Genomic DNA, 18532 nt, shown 5'->3' on the forward strand with positions numbered 1-18532 from the left:
TTATTATTATATCTTTCTACTTTGATTTCTGGTGACTTTTATAAAATATAAATAAAATGTCAAATGATATATGAAGGTAAGACTAAATATCATTGTCAAGAAATAAAATTTTGATTTAAAATTTGTAGGCCTATTAGGGCCTATATAAATTTTAAATTCTACAGATAATTGTGAGCGCTATAATAGAAAGTCCAAACTGCGATGTATCATCATATTACCACTACCACCACCTCATCATTGTAATTATTATTTTCATGCAACAATATTTATTATTATTATTATTATTATTATTATTATTATTATTATTATTATTATTATTATTATTACGATCATGGCGATTATAATTATGTTGTTATTTTACTGTATTAGAGTATTAACTTACTGCAGCATTGTGTGCATTGATAGCCCTGGCTGCTACAGTCCGTGTCTTACTGTTCGTTAATGGCTATATTGTGCGCTGCCCGCATACTGAAACATTTATTGGTGCTGTCAGACCTGTTAGCCCGATCTACCGTGAAAAGGTTTATATTACTTGTTCCGTTAACGAGAGCGCCCTCTCCCAGAAATGTTTCCCATTTACATCAGACATTTTTACAGCAGTCAACGCCGACTACCGGTCAAATATTTCACAAAATTTTGTTAGATGTATTATTTCTAAGCTGACGGAAACCTGACTTGAAGAAGGAAGGCACACTAATTGATAATATTAGGCTATAAACTTAAGAGTTTCTTTGCTTTGGTTCCTTGTTATGTAGAAATGCAAAATAATTGTACGGCATGAAATTAAACGACAATCACAATTTTGTAATAATAATAATAATAATAATAATAATAATAAAACATGTAAAAACTTACAAAATGTAATCGTAATTTTTGTAAGTAAATGGTAGGCTAGACTAAAATGGAAAGTGTCCAAATGAAAGTGAAAAATAACTTTAATATTATTTATAACGCTAAAGAACGAAAACAGAATAAAGGCTTAAATGATAACTTAGTAAGCATATTTTATAATATCTTCAATTAACAATTATGTTTTTGACAGTTAAGTGCAATAATAACACTAATTTAACATTATTTATTTAAAATTTATGAAATTATGCTTATATCTCCATTAAATTAGTTCATTAAATTATAAATATTAGACTTACAACATTACTGGTCCTAAGTCGTAACGGTAGGTAGTCTAGTAAAATTTTTGTTCACATAGACCCCAAACAACTTAAATAACAGAGACATACGAACAATTTTGGGCTTAAGTTTCTAGAAAACCTAAAAATATAAATTAGATTTATTATAAGTATTATTATTATTATTATTATTATTATTATTATTATTATTATTATTATTATTATTATTATTATTATTATTGCAACAGACGGAACCAAAAATCTAATTAATGCAGAGTTATTTTGCGATCGATAAAACGATGTAAGCCAAATTAATGTAGAATATCCACTGTGAAAAAGCTGTGCAAAAAAAAGCACATATGCCTATTCATACATCATTACGCTGATAGTTTTAATATTTATCTCTTAACTATGTAGTTTTCTTGAGAAACTTTCGTATTTCGTAATAAAACTACGTGTCGCACAACTAAAGCTATTGTCTCAGTTTCCTAGAAAGTAAAATAGGCTATAAAATAGGCCTAATAGAACTAGACTATTATCTAAAATATCAAATATTTGTGTACACCATACACCAAAATGTATTTAATAAAATACTTTAGACTATTATTACCCTATTTCTGAAACAACGTTTGTGAATAGGCCTAATAATTAAAAAAAGTTAAATTACGGTTTATTTAACGACGCTCGCAACTGCAGAGGTTATTTCAGCGTCGCCGGTGTGCCGGAATTTTGTCCCGCAGGAGTTCTTTTACATGCCAGTAAATCTACTGACATGAGCCTGTCGCATTTAAACACACTTACCATCGACCTGGGCCGGGATAGAACTCGCAACCTCGATCGAAAATAGAAGGCCAGCGCTATACCAAACTACGATACCCAGGCCAACGGCATAATAATAATAATAATAATAATAATAATAATAATAATAATAATAATAATAATAATAATAATAATAATAATAATAATAACATAGTACTATAGGCCCTAGTAATAATAAAGATATGTCCATAATTAAAACATTAAGATTGCCTGGATAAATGCAGATTTGCAGTTTACAAGAAGCAATATTTGAGGATTGCGCACACACAAAGGAAATATCTAATACGAGGTATAATTTCTATTATTTTTGTAGCATTATCTGTATTTTAATATAGTGGCTATAGGCCGCATTCACAAATCTTAAGACTCACGGATCTTAGGCTCATGAAAATAATTCTGTACTTTATGTTGGTGTAAAATATCGATATTTATTTTATTGTTATTATTATTATTATTATTATTATTATTATTATTATTATTATTATTATTATTATTATAAATACAATTTATAAGAATTTTGCAGCCAAGTATGCCGATGAAATTTTAAAACATGCGAGCGAGTTAGCTTCCAAAACGAATGGAATTAATAAGTATCTACGTATTTATTCACATTGCAAATGGGTAAATACCCGGTGACAGTGATAACTAATTACACTCAATAATGACGATTAATAATAAATTACAATTAATAATAAATAGTAAGCTTATACAAAAAATGCAGTTATTGTATCACTCTGTAAAGATAAATGTAGCCTACCGTAGAACGATTAACGATTTGTACACGTTATATTGCGAATCGTATTATGTAAGAAGCAATTTAAGTTGTTTATGGAACCCATTACACACAGTTAAATACTTACAAAAAATTGAGAGATGAAATATTATGATTTGTGGCGTAGGGTCTTAGGTAATGTGCATTGAATGTTATATTCATGACAATATTTAGGATCAAGATAAATTAAACTTACTCTTGTAAGAAAATAATGTGACGTATGGAGTAAACGAATACAAATAGCATTAATTATCGACATATTCAGATCATTCACTGCAGAGGATCGATGTATAAATTATTACTGTATCAATTTATACAAACTAATTACTAGAATTGATCATTTTAAGGAAAAGAAATATTTAAATAGAATAATATGAATGCATTTTAATAAATTTAGGCTATATATTCCAATAATTCTTGTATTTTCTACGAGTAGTTATTCAAAGTACACAACCATGTGTATTTTCACATAAAAATGTTTTAATTTAATTCACTAATGTGTTTGCAAAATATGTCTGTATTAATAAAACCATTAGCTACTGAAATATTATACTTCTGTCTATAAAATTCATAGAATACGTTTTATATTTAATTATTTATTACCTACATAAGAACAAAAGCGAAAGGTGGTTACGACTCAAACACAAAGTGCCAAATTATCTGCTTGAGTTGATCCAGCATAAAATGTAAATAATACTAAAGCGATTATATCAACATGCAGTTCCAAGAAAATGTTACATAGGCCTACACTCTGCACACAGTTTAAAATGCTTGCTAAGACACACAAGAATTTTTAAACAATTGCTCATTAGTGTAAAATCGCTATTCCTTCAAGCAAATAGAAATATATCTTACTGCTGTATCTATCCATCGTCATGAAACTTGACAAAGTAAGGTAGCAAATGTTATATTTTTATGCGTAACTATATTACATAGCCTACATATTATAATAAAAATTAATTCATGCAGAATAAAAAGTATCAACAATTGATATGACAAATTATCTAAGAAAAATATATAATCTAATGATTGTAAATTAAATAAAAATTATTGTAAATTAAATATAACAGTAACTGAAAATTAAATACAACAAAAGTTTCGAACAAATATTAAAAAAAAAAAAAAAACTGTTTGGGATTAGGTAGTCTAGACCTAAGAAATTATTGAAAATTGACTGACAGAAAATAATTAAAAATCAAATATAAAGAAATCGTTCAAAATCAAATCCAAAAATATGCTATATAAATGTGTTTGAGGTCGATTGGAAAACAGAATGATTAAAAATTAATTTTAAAAAGTAATCTATAGTAGGCTACTGTCACAAGAGGACTGAGATTTGCCTATAAATCCACGAGCGAAATACAGGTTTAAACATGTTAATTACATGAACTGCGCTTTTCTCTTGTTATTATAACAGAAATACGTTTTTATTATCTGCTGAAATCATAATTTAATTTTAAAATTTTATAGTATAATATTACAAATAACCTGATTAATACATTAATTAAATGAACAATTGTTATGAAGGAGTGTCATTTCCTTTAGACACAATAGATATGAAATTAGAAGATGAAGATGTAGATGTGGAAGTAGGATTTAGCACATTATTTTGTACAATGGATTCATGCTCATCGATTTACGTGGAAACAGTTGGCGACAATGACTAAACAAAAGAACGACCATGCGATAAATTGACAGTGATAAATCGAGTTGCAGAAATTATCGCGATGTATGACTATGTTTGGTTGGAATTCAAAATTTCATTACACTTCATTGACCGAAAATGGAATGACGTCATATAAACGAAATAGCCACTAAAAATTAAGTTTTTGCAGAGTAATGGAAACTGAAATAAGCCATTGGGTTAATGTGGAATGTAAAGAATTTATTTTAAACTGAATCCAGTAACACAATGCAATATTATACACAAGAAATTAAACCAAAATTATGTCTAATAAAATTATTCAAAATTAAAACTAATTAAATCTCTATTCTATGCTATCATACATTATTATGTACTCATGTAGGTAATACGAATAGCATCTAGCAGACATTTCCTCTCCACTTATACGCGTTTTTCTCCATAATCGTACGATATTATTTTTCATAAGTGAAACTTTTGTTCAACATTGAAACTATATAAAAAAGATTGGTATTGAAAATACTAATAAATTTCAAATTTAAAATAAACAATAAAAGTTGCAGAAATTTTACGTCTACTAATTTAATAGATATAATTACAAACCATTGAGACTTTTTTTTATTCTCTTGTCATCTTTGCGCTTAAAATGACAATTGTGGACGTGCGGATAAATATCCCGTTTATTTAAGACTAGAAGTAGCTAAAAACCTCTTAAAAGATTATATTGAAATATTTTCTAATTTGACACCATATTATAACAAGTTATATTATGTTTTATGTAGTTATAAATAAATTAGTTACGAAAGAAATAGGCTATATAGGCCTACTTAGCTTCATACGAAAATCAAATACGTTTTCCTTTATCCGCATTATGTGACGCGAGACGTCATTTAACGAAGGGCTATGTGAAATAGTAACTAAATTATCACATCACAATGGGCCCTGTTCAAAATTTACTTTTTGAACGTACGCATTGCTCATGTTGCAGGAAAATTCACTAATTATTATTTCAAAATAAAATTTAAATTTTTAATTATTAACTAGACTATTATTATTATTATTATTATTATTATTATTATTATTATTATTATTATTATTACTGATCTTCAATTCTGAAAGATTTTTGACGTCGTTGTCGTCATCGCCATAATCGCCAGTTTTCAAAGCATCGGCCTCCGTATTTTCGTTTATTCTGACGCTCTTGAGAATTATGAACTAGAACCACGGTCTAGTATATACAGTCACGAAGCTCAATACGTAGTAAATATGCATTAATAGATAGTTGCTAACCACTAGGATTGCTAATATCGTCTCATTACAGACAATGCGAAATAGTACCGGCACAGTCTATTGTTCCCAGCACCCTCACAACTCAAGCTTCACGACTGTATATACTAGACTGTGCTAGAACTTCGTAAGTAACTAGAATCCTTTGTTATGTGAGAACATGATACAACTTTACATCAATAATTTTGCAAATATTAAAAAATATATTCTATTAAATATCTACGAAAGTATAAGGTTAACGATAAAATTAGGTATAATATTATAACAGTCTATTTTTTTTCAGACATGTCATGAGAATTATAAAATAATTCAATTATACATTCAATAATTGTTAGGTTATTTGTAGCCTATTGGAAAATTATTTTGTGTAACATTGGTATACGAATATGAACACATTAACATTCCTTTGTTATCGTTAAATGCTTATTACTTGTCAAAATTTTCTTTAGTGAAATAATGTAGGTATGTTGTAGCCTATTTACATCAACAAATGACGGCGATCATGTCGCTGTGTTTAGCAAGGTATAGAGCCTGCTCTAATTAAATAGGCGATGTAATTAAGAATATTCAACTAGACCTACTCTATTCGTTATTGATATGTTAAAAATTAAGGAAACATAAAATATTACACTTAATTTAGTATTTATTTACAAGAAATTTGAAAATCATTGGGACTCTAAAAATGTATTACCGAACTACATTCACATGTATTATTGTTATTGAAATCATTCTCTTTTTCTCTGTCGAATACAATTGTTCAAATTCTTATCAGGAAATAGTGGTTAGCATTGTAAATGGCAGGGCCAACTCTTAAGATAACACATGACAAATAGGCTAGGAAGAATTTCACGCATGTCAGCTGGATTTTTTTAAGTAAGAATTATATAATATACCTAGGCCTATATTGTATCGAAATAAATATGTAATTGTTAACATAAAACAATTAAATAACAAATATCGCACCCCAAAGGCTAACTTATTAAAATAGGCTGTAACAAATTTCAGAGCCATGCAAACATTTTTCACGTTAATTAGCTATTTTAAATTTTATATAACTAGCACACATATCGTGTGTATCATCATCATTATTATTTTTCTAGTCTAATCTTCTCTTCCTCCATTTCCTTAGCTTGTTAATAACAAAAAAAGTATTACACTGTTCTTTCATTTTGAATTCCATTTAAGTTTGTGCTGGGCCTATATTATTTTATTTTCTTTCACGAAGGAAAATAATTTAATTTCTTAATTCTTCACTTTCTATTTTACCATTTCCTTTGAAAACTTCAACTTTTCTTAAAAATTCGATTTATACTGACCATATTATTTTAAAAATATGTTTCTCTTTATTGCCTCTCTCAACATCACTGCAGTAAAAGAGATTTGTGTAACAAATTAAAAATATCAGCATAAATAAATAGGACACATTCCGAGATAATAATAATATTATTATTAATAATAATATTAATAATAATAATAATAATAATAATAATAATAATAATAATAATAATAATAATAATAATACGTTTGAAGAAAATCGTAAGGCAATTCTGAAGCAAAACGTAATAATGCTGTTAGGTACATTACTTAGAGAAGACCCGATATAAAACAGCAATAGCGCGGTCTTTGTTAAGAGCGGAAAACGTCACAAGTTAGTATCTAATCTGGAGCAAGACAGTGTTGCTCATAATACTCATAACTTAGTTTTAAAAAAATCTGCATTATTTATATTATACTTTATCGTACTTTAAATTTATGTAGGCTAATTTGTACGCAGACAGCAGATATAATTTGTATCATACATTTGACGAATTTCCTCGCAATAACGAAGTACAGTAGGTACCTAATAAATTAGTGAGTATTCTTTACTGTTACGTAGGCTAAATAAAATGTTGAAGTGATTAAGGGCTAACTCTAATTCAAATTTCTCTCTATGAAATGCCACGATCCAAAATAAGTTATTACAGGCAAAGTAACATTTTCAATAAATAGATTACGTTTTTTTTTTGCAGTAAATGTACTATTATTTATTTTCTACGTTAGAAATTAGGTACTCAACAAAGTGATAATAATAATTAATTATAAAACGGCAGCGTATAATGTTTGGGCTAACGAGTTTGTAGTGGAATAGATAAAATTCTAATACGGGTACTAAGCTAAGTATTCTTGTTTAGTCAACTGTCCGAAGACAAGTGTAAGCCTCATGAGTGACACCATAATGCATCACTCATGAGGCAACTAAGCTAGGAGATAATGATGTTATGTAGCCAGTTTCTTTCCCCATAAGTATTGTATAGCTTATCAATGCATCTATAATTTATAAGTAGATATAGCTGTGAAATGGATGTAAGTTATCAGGTTAGGCTGACCAGACGTCCCCGATTTCAGGGGACAGTCCCCGGTTTTGAGTTGTTATCCCCGGGGAGCAAATGTCCCCGTTTTTGTCCCCAGAAGTTTTGATTTTGTTTCAGTGACATTTTACACGTGAATATTTAAATATCGTGATGAAACTGCTGTGATTCACGCACATTTCTGAACGGTTCTTGGTATAAGATAGAAGAACCAGCGAACATAGTATGAGATATTCTGCACTATTTAAGAACATACCATCTTTGTCTTCATTCGCGTTGCGCGGAAGCGTTAGAATTGCCGCAGTGTCCATTTTTAAGTGGTTCAAAAAATGAGAAGTTTTGTGACAAACCAACAGGTGAAAACTGGTGTAATGTTTTTCAACATTTCAAAGAAAAAAAAAAGTCTATTCAATTTGAAAATCTTCTCAAACTAGTGTCATTAATCATATGTGTTCAAGGTAGTAATTCGTCAGTTGAAAGACTTTTCTCCACAATGAACTCAATCTGGACTGATGAAAAGTCAAGAATGAAAATTGAAACATGTTTATTATTAGTGAAAAAGCTTTCCATTTCTCATTTGAAGAACTTAGTGTGAAACTGTATTTGTAAAATGTATGTTAGAATTCAGTGTGTACAATATTATGTGAAAGACTTCCATGCATGCGTCAGTACTGAAACTGAATTCTTAGTGGCCATAATTATGTATAAGTGTTGTGTGTGCTTATTCATTTAATTCAAAAAGTTAAGATACTCTACAAATTAGTGCGCAAAGTTCTATAATTGTATCTACTGTTACATGTATTTACTGCAACATTTCAACGGATGGTGACTAGATAAGTGCCGATGTGCCTGCTGGACCATAAAAATTCCGGTCTGCCTGTATTAGGTATCTGTTTAATCCGTACACAATGACTATGACGAAAAACGTACGAAAAATGTCAAATTTAAACACCTCTTCCATTTCTTCCTTACATTAAATTTGTAGGCGTATTGCTTGGGGAGCCTTAATAGGTTTTTCATCGTTCCCTCAATCTACTCCGATCTGAAGTTGTAACAGAAAAATTATTTTGCATAGGCTACTACCTATTCTGTCGATTTCCGTCTATTTCTCGCGATATTCTACAAACGATTTCGTCTATTGAATTTGTTACGAACTGTTACTTAAGTATGTCTTTATTTCTTATTTTATCCAGTACCTATTGTGCAACCTTTCTCTTAATGTAAGAATTTCATTTTAGCTACTTGTATTTTATTGCATTTATTTGGTACTGAAACCCATGTTAAGCAACACAAAGTGACGTTGTTACGTTGATAAGTTTTATGGAACTTTATTTCAGTGTCTGGGATGCATTGAAAAAACAACCCTTATAAGAGAGTGCCTCGGTAGAAAAAGAAAATGAGAGGATCTAATAATTCGTCCATGGAAAGAATAAGTTAGAAGGGTCTACTAAATATTTCATATAACTTACTCTTATGATAATTGTTCCGATTTAATATTGCCGAAGTTATTGTTGTATACGGACTGCGATCTATACCTACGTCTATTTAAATAGAGATTTATTTTTTCCTTCCAAATATTGAAATAGAAAAATATAGGCTTAGATTTTAATATGATTCATATTACAGTATTATTTTTAGAGTGAAATATTTTCTTCATCTCGATACTGGAATTCTAGTTTTAACTTTTTACTTTGTCATCGTAATATGATAGTCTAAATGTTATGATAAATTAAGAGATCATTCAGTCTTTGATAAATAGGAATAGCATACGACGTAATACTGTAACTGTTCATATTTAAATTTATTGTTCGATAATTGAATTCACATGACCCGTTTTTTATAAATGTAAACTTAATTATATTTTTGGAGGCCCATAGTCTACTTATCTTTATGTTGATGAAGCATTTGTATATTTTGAAGACTATGAAAACATGTCACGAGAGAATAATAATTTGCAGTAGGCCTAAGTAGTCTATTTTAATATTTTAGTAAGCTACAGCCCACAACAGATGTCTTCAACTCTGGACAAAGGATATAGACTAGGCATCAAACTGTTTTATGGAGGCTATATTAAACTTCGAGACGTACGCCGTATGAATTTAATTTTTATCAACGTATTATTTTTATTTATTAAATTATTATAAGTTATTTATTTTATCCGAATGTCATTTAGCCTATAGTATAAAATACGTCTTTATATTTTCCGATAACCTGAAGATATTTTTTACTAATCGACAATCACTATCAATAAATATTTTTAAGGAAAATTTTGTTAAATGTAAACTTACTGGAGCTAAGATGTACAAGAAGTACGAAAGTTATATCTTCAGGTATAGGCTATAAAATGAAACGTCTGTATCAGAGGTAGACTACTTTATTCCATTACAAATTATAGGTATGCCAAATAGATGACGATCTGTATCAGTTGTTGAAATCTTATAACATCATCTCCATTTAGGTTCATGTTTTATACAGTAAATTAATTCCATATAGCCTAATTAGTTAAGAGTTATGTAATATGTAGGTCTACGCCTACAAATCGCATGTTGCAGAGCACACAGAATTTATCACACCGGTAGGGTACTTTTTATATAAATTAGTGTCTCTCTATTCAATTAGGTTTGTTTTTATGTTCAATAGTACTGAGATCGACGTAGCAAGATAAAATTTATGCAATATTTAGACCTGTAAATCATGTAGACCTACACAATATTTTCTTCGCCTCACGTATTGTGCGATTATTCTGGCAATTCGCGAATGCTGTAAAGAATAGTGTAATAAAAATGCGATGAAATCACATTAATCTGTAAAATCAAGATAACGGGTCATTTTATATAAGGAAGATAATAAAATAAATGTTGATAACTAGAATGACTTCACTAAGCAAGAATTGGCTGCAATTTACCAAGTACCTAATGTTGTTATTGTATTTCACCCTTTGTTTATACACAATCATTAATTCCTTCAACTATAACAGTCTAATGAACTCGCACCGTTCAACTTTTATAGGTAAGTACCTATAGGCCTATGCGACAAAGAGTAAGTTATATCTATTAATTAAGCCTCTTATATTTTCGCAGCTGTTTAACGTAATCTAAGACTGATATTTTGCAAACGCTAAAGGCTTAATATAATTATAAATTTGATTAATTTATGCTCATCTGTACATAAAGTTAAATAGCAGTTTTATGTAAGCAACGGTAATAAAATTCCACGACGATTTTTAAAAATTCCGACGATCAAATGTACAACTTCACTGCTCCATACGGGTTATTACGTGTAGAACTTCACCCTTTCTTCCTGCTCTATTGCTCTGAGATAAGTAACCTAACAGCTTGGAGCTCACACATCCACATCACTTTCCCCTGCCAATGCAATGAATGTCGCGGTGCTTACCGTCTTTGGGCGGCGAGGGGCATTGCGGCGCGTAGGACCCCAGGTGGTAGCCGGTGTAGGTGTTCTGGTGCATCGGCGGGAACGGGTAGGCTCCCAGCGCGGTGCGGGGACTGCCGAAGCCGGCGGGGTCCACGGCGGAGTGGTGGTGACTCGGAGGCCCTCCGCCGGGCTGCGGGCCGCCCTGGTTGAAGTGGTGCGCCGCGGGGTGGTGGTGCTGGCTGTACGCCGCCGCCGCGGCCGCCGCCCTGATGGGGTTGTACGTCACCCCCGCGTGCTGCTGGAGCTCTATGAACGCCGACTTATTAACGCCGCTGCCGCCCCCGCCGCCACCGGCGCTAGTCGCCGTCGTGCTGTTGGACGTCGTCGTCGTCGTGTCCTGGTGCGACGACGGCGGCAGGCCTCCCCCTCCCATGGGGTGGTGGTGGTGGTTGTGGTGGTCCAGGGCGTCGGCCGCCGCCATGCTTCCGGTCGGCGTCGGGGTGTTCGACCCACCCCCGCTACCGGTATTGCCTCCGCCGCCGCCTCCACCGCCGCCCCCTCCGGCGCCACCCCCCGATCCGAAGGGGCTGCCGAGGTCCGTAAAATTCAGCGTTGTGCCGGTTGTCGCCGTCACTGCAGGGACTATGGTCAAGGCCGACTTCCAGCAACCTCCTGGAGAACCGGGGGTCGCCGGAGACGAGAAGGGATGATGGTGGTGGTGATGGTGGTGGGGGTTGAAGCCGAACCCTGCCGTTGCGACTAGCGAGGGTACCGGGGGTACGATGGCAGAGCTGCAGACCAGGCGGGCCGCGATGTCCAGGGTGGACCAGAGACTCGAGTAGGGCAGGCGGGAACCCCGCTATCTCATGCTGCACAGTCCGGACGCATGTTCTTCCAGTTCACATTTGTAAACAATCAGTTTCACCGATCATCCGTCTCCATAAAGACAATTCACCTAGACGGTATAAAAAAATAACAGCTGACTTCAATAACAACTTCACAAAACCACAGTAACTACCGTCATTATTCAACGACAACCAATTACAGATGAGGACGATGCGATTGGGTCAATTACACAGCTGAGCGAGAGAAAAAAAATCAACAAGTACGGAGCACACACTGTTTACGATGGCGATAAAAAAAAGACAATCACACTGCGTATTATAATTAAAGTTGATGACGAAGATTAGAAGCACAGGGTCAGTAATTGTTTCAAAATAACTTCCGATGAAGGTCTTCCGCAGTGAGGAACAAGAAAAAAATATAAACACTGAAACACTTGATTATATGTTGTTCTATTTTACCGCAAATTCGGTAAAAATATCTGTGACAAAGACGTTTTAATTACATTTCTGTATCACTCGTTCACGACTGTCGAAGAAGAAAAAAAACAGTAAACACTTAAAGAGAGACACCTGAAGGTAATGATGGCAGTGTCCGTGTTGCCCCGATCGAGCCTGGCCTCACACTATGGCTCGTCCGCCTGCCTTCCCTCCGTGGCGGCTGCCCAGACCTCACTACGGCCAGTTCCCAACTTCCCGCTCCGTCCGAGTAGGCAGCGCCACCGTCCAGGGTGGGCGGGCCACCTGACGTCACAAACATAGTTCCTCCTCAAATCCATGTCGCTCTCCTCTCCCATTGGCCGTCGCCGCGTGTTGCTATTGGCCGTAGTGTCTCCGCCCACCGCTAAAGAGGACCTGTTTAACGAAGCACGGCCTTCTATAGACTTGCTGGCTGCGAAGGCGGGAACTTACCGTTCCGAGAATATTTATGTCTGAGTGTGGAACAGAAAAGGCTCCAGGGATACAGGAGGGAAAACTCGTGCAGGCAGCTCTGGGACAGATGGACTGGTTTTCGATATAAGGAATGGCTGTGCGTCTAAAAAGTTATTTATGTCGCACCTACAAGAGATTGTATATCTAATGCACACTAACTACATATTTTTATTGACGTTTTAATGTCATATTCTCGTGGGCATATGTGACTCCGAGCACCGTAACCGTTCCGTACAAGCTAACTATATGTTATAGATCCTGTGTCAGACCCTTTTTAGCACAGGTTTAGATATTATCAATCTGTTTACATTCATATGAGCACATACTTGGTTCCATAAAATTTAATATAGGCCTAGGCTTTGTGAATTAACTGTCTGCATTAAAAATTGTGGCTACAAATTCCGTTTTAGCAAAATTAAAATGCAAAATTGTTACGTTTTAGTGAGTTTGGACCCTATAATAGGACTATATGATAATGCCTGCTTCTTAATTACTAGAAATCGCATGCATTGCGGGCAAAATAGACCTACTGAGAAAACTGGATAGGCCTATACGCCACACGATTACCTCTACAATAAATTACCAACTGAAAGTCTGCAAGGAGTGAGAAGATTTCTGAAACATTAATCATAGTCTAAACATTAATTTATCATTTGTACAACAGGCCTACCTTTTAAGAATGATGATATTAACAATAAATTCTGCAATCAATGTATTTAGATCTATTTACGTATTTTAATATTCACGGTGCAGTAGGAAAAGAAACTCGGGTGTAGATCTACAGCAGTGTTTTTTTTACTTGGTTATTTAACGACGCCGTATCAACTACGAGGTTATTTAGCGTCGATGAGATTGGTGATGGTGAGATATTTGGCGAGATGAGACCGAGAATTCGCCACAAATTACCTGACATTTGCCTTACGGTTGGGGAAAATCTCGGAAAAAACCAACCAGGTAATCAGCCCAAGTGGGAATCGAACCCTCGCCCGAGAGCAACTCCGGATCGGTAGGCAAGCACCTTAGCCGACAGAGCTACTCCGGTGGCTCTACAGCAGTGGTCGTTAACAGTCGATGAAATGGGTAAAGTGCAACGAGTGCAACGTAATATGCTCCGTCGTGCAGAAGGAAAAGGTAGAAAGCATACCCGCATGCTAGTGCAACGTCTTATCCGCGGGAAAGAGACGCTAGCCCGAGGGTGCACTGTGCTGATGACCGCTGATCTACGTGATGGCGTTGCCTAGTTTACTATAGGCTACTCGTATGACAGTGAAACATGTATATTACTTAGCGATGAGGCTCGCTAAAGCAGCAGGCATATACCTAGGCCTACATTCTTTTTAAGAACTGGCTCGTTTATAAACAGTGCATCTCAGAGTGAGTACGCCTTGCTAAGAAGAGTTAAACGTTACTGATAGGCCTACTATAACAACTTACAACTTGTAGAAAATCACAGAACGGAAAATAATTTCACTTCTTGACACGTAAGTTAAGTAACTTAAGTATAAACCTAATGACAAAGAGGATTTGAGCTATTCTAGAAAACAATGGGCTGAATTAGGCCAGTTTTTGTCATTGGCCTATTCCTTATCGTCTAAAGAAGAAGAAGAAGAAGAAGAAGATGATGATGATGATGATGATGATGACGACGACGACGAGGGTAACATCGTTCAGGGTCCAGAAAATAAACATTGCGTAGGCCTATTTTATAGGTAAGCTGTTATTGTAGGCCTACTAACTTGTTTCAAAACAATTAACCCTAATAGGCCTATATCTAAGTACGACTAAAACTACCACTTATCAACTCAAAATTAGACTATAAATATAGCCTACCTAACTTACGGCAGTCCTATCTGAAATTATATAAATGGTTCGTTCATTATTTTATTATAATAATAATAATGATAATGATAATGATAATGTATGTATTTATTCACACTGCAAATGGGTATATACCCGGTGGCAGTGGTAACTAATTACACTCAATAATGACAATTAATGACAAACACAACTAATACAAAAAATAATAATTAATAATGATAAATAATAATAATAATAATAATAATAATAATAATAATAATAATATAAAAAATAATAATAGTAATAATAACAATAATAATAATAACAACAAGGAGCATCCTAAATTAAATGAAGCACGATCATTTAAAATAACATTTAAAGTAAATTTAATTTGTATCTTAACCCTAAGTTTATACCTGCACAAGTACCTTTCGGCATTACACTTATTCGCTATCAACTCCCTCACTGCACTGATTCTATCCTGATTTCACTGACACTTCAAAACCATTTCACTGTTCAAATACTTTGCACAGCCACTATGAACTAAAGAACTTCACTGACACAAACACACTTCACTTACACAACAGACTTCACTGACACTACATACTTCACACTTCACTGATACAACATACTTCCTCATTGATACAACACTTCAAATAATAAAATATCAAATACACCCTTTAAATAGTGTATAATAATAATAATAATAATAATAATAATAATAATGATAATAATAATAATAATAATAATAATAATAATAATAATAGACCAAATGGTTTATTTTAACTGGCAGAATTATGACCATTCTGCCTTCTCTTCCACTCAACCAGTAGGCGATGATACAAAATTAGACTACTAACCTACGTTAGACTAATCTACTATAAACAAAACATAGCCTATGTAGCCTATTTTATTGTATTCGTTTAGGCCTATAGGCCTCTCGACCTGGAGATCGAATGATTACCGTACTTGTCATCACACTGGTTCAAATTCAGTCGAGGACAAAGTAGCCTACATTGAAGACTATTATTAAGCTAAATAGGGCTATTCTTAATATTAAGCCTATTTCCAATGGAAACTGAAATCCCACAGCATACAATGAATCCTGTATCTGATTGAGATAAATTTATTATTAGTGTTACCATCTTATCACTGGGGATAGGCTAATGTAATCCGTCTTACGGGTAGCCTACCCTCATTTCATAAACGCAGTCCTTCACAATACTAACCTAGTAATGTTCTGAAAGGTTCTCATGTAGGCCTATAAGCCTGTAGATGTGTTAATAAGAAACTTTAAAAAAATTGGTGTTAGTTGATTCTTATCTCATTTAAGTTATTACATTAATTTTATCTAGGCCTATTTCATATCATAGGTAGACCGTGTCGATTACCTTTTATCAATTTTGTAGCATGAAAAAAGGCCTAAGTTGTTCTCTGTTATAACTTACAGAGTGTCTAACAATTTCATATCTCACTTGACGTGCCACCAACCTACATAGATTGAGAGGACATCAAATATTAATTCTAGATAGGCCTATCGGCGCGGTTAATAATAATAATAATAATAATAATAATAATAATAATAATAATAATAATAATAATAATAATAACAACAATAATTGTTCTGCATTGTCTTAGAAGTTCGTAAATGCTGATGATTTGTGAAGATGTTTTTTTAAGTTGTAATCTAAGTCTTGTTAACTGGCGAAAATACCCTTAAGCCTACTTTCATACCATTGAGATTCATTGTTTCCTTTTAATGGCAACTCGAGTGCATCACAAAAGCAAATAACATTTATTATTAAATTTAGCACATAGGTCCCTTTCATTAACCTGTTCTTTAGTCTACAGTGTGTGAGAGGTATAAGTGCCGTCCTTTTCACAGTCGTCGGGGACGGTCTACAGGATAAAAAAATGTTTATACAACATAGAGTCAAAACTTGATAGTTTTCCCAGAAAAAAAATATTTCTTCCTTTATTTTATTTGCGTTATACTGCTTATATCGTTAGTAAAACTACGAAAACAATTATATCAGTAGGTACATCTAGCAAAGAGTTAATATTAGTTTAAATACATATTTGTGTGTTTTATTATGTTTTCGTGAAATTAAATATAATTGCATGCTTAAATTTGTTAATATTCTGGCGTGAGAGACGTGGTAACGTGTTCAGCAGGCACTACTCTGCACAGACGTAAGTACGAGTCAGCTGAGTTCAAGCTTCCTGTCCATAGTTATACTGCCGAGCGAATGACAGTTCAGTACAGGGTATTCGATAAATAACTTACATGTCATTTACAGTTTAGGAATATCATATGTTAGGCCTATTAATTTTTGGAGAAAGTCGTCGTAATTCAAGTGAGACAAGGAGGATGTACCGTCAACGTTTTCCTCAAAAAAGATTACCTAACAGGCGAATTTTTGAAGCGTTGTTCAACGATTTTGAGACACTAGGAATCTCTTACCTCGTTTCAAAAATCACACAACCAGAAATTTGCTTAAAAATGATAGGGCCTACTGCTTTACGGAAATTGGAGAGATTAAAATGTTGCATTTAAAAAAATGTTCGTGTGATTTTGTGCAGAAAAACATTATTGCTTATTTTGTAGACATACAATAAAAAATGAAGCAATATTGTTGCATAAAATGTAAATTTACCATCATGTTCTATTAATGAGATTGAAAGTTTGTACCTATTTGCTGCTCGTTTTATGCAAACAACAGTATTGTCATGGTCCGCCCCTGCATTAGAACATAGCATCTGTTTCGATATGTATGTACCGGCTTGAGCTGTACTGTGTACTTATAAATCACTCCTCCCTATCCAGCAACGTTGCAAAACGTCTAATATTGTAAACTTTAATAATTAGTTAAATATTCCAATTAGAAAAAAAATTGTAAGAACATTTTTTCTTCCTTATGACATGAATAGGATAATCACCAGTTAAAATAATGCCATTTATACCCCATACACCCTGTATATTTCACAACTGATTGTTGGTATGTAATCTTAATTGAATTTGTAAGGTTATGTTTACTTATCCAATATAGGCCCAGAAAAATTAATTAGATAGGACTACATAGTTTTGTGTTCCTTTGATTTCTCGCACTTTTTCATATTCTTACTAGGCACCTGTAGGCATAGTCTAACTAAGATACACAAGAAGATCTGTAACACCGTTCTTTGCCAGGAAAAGTCCCCTAAAGTGTAGGGCTACACCACAGTCTAGTATATACAGTCACAAAGCTTGAGTTGTGAGGGTGCTAGGAACAAAAGACTGTGCCGGTACGGTTTCGCATTGTCTGTAATGAGGCGATATTAGCGATCCTAGTGGTCAGCAACTATCTATGGATGCATATTTATTACATATGGAGCTTCGTGACTGTATATACTAGACTATGGCTACACATATGAACAGTCCCATAGTCTGTGTTCTTCCTATAGCCTAAGCTTAGGTCTAGAGGTCTGCAATTCCGGGTTAATTTTTCTCCACAAACCGACTCGGGCACTTTGTCATTTATACACAATATTTAATTCTGACATGGGACTGCCAAACTGTGACAGTTAAAATGTGTCACGTCACCGCGCAG

The 18532-nt window shown here is 33.7% G+C and overlaps 1 protein-coding gene across 5 annotated transcripts in view; it reads right to left on the reverse strand.

Moving 5' to 3' along the window:
* Window positions 1-12899, reverse strand: part of Dll (homeotic protein distal-less) — a 439859-nt gene extending 426960 nt beyond the window's left edge. For 3 of the 5 annotated variants that reach the window (XR_011333286.1, XM_069832082.1, XM_069832081.1), the window contains exon 1: window positions 11392-12897. Coding sequence is in view for 3 of the 5 variants with exons in the window: in XM_069832082.1 (XP_069688183.1) it covers window positions 11392-11851 (460 nt within the window). In the remaining 2 variants the exon portion in view is untranslated. Of the gene's footprint in view, window positions 1-11391 lie in introns of all 5 variants that reach the window. The other 2 variants (XR_011333285.1, XM_069832080.1) reach the window with 2 other exon arrangements.
* Window positions 12900-18532: the final 5633 nt, after the last annotated feature.

Source organism: Periplaneta americana, chromosome 1 (assembly GCF_040183065.1).
Source record: "Periplaneta americana isolate PAMFEO1 chromosome 1, P.americana_PAMFEO1_priV1, whole genome shotgun sequence".
In the NCBI taxonomy this organism is placed as follows: Eukaryota; Metazoa; Arthropoda; class Insecta; order Blattodea; family Blattidae; genus Periplaneta; species Periplaneta americana.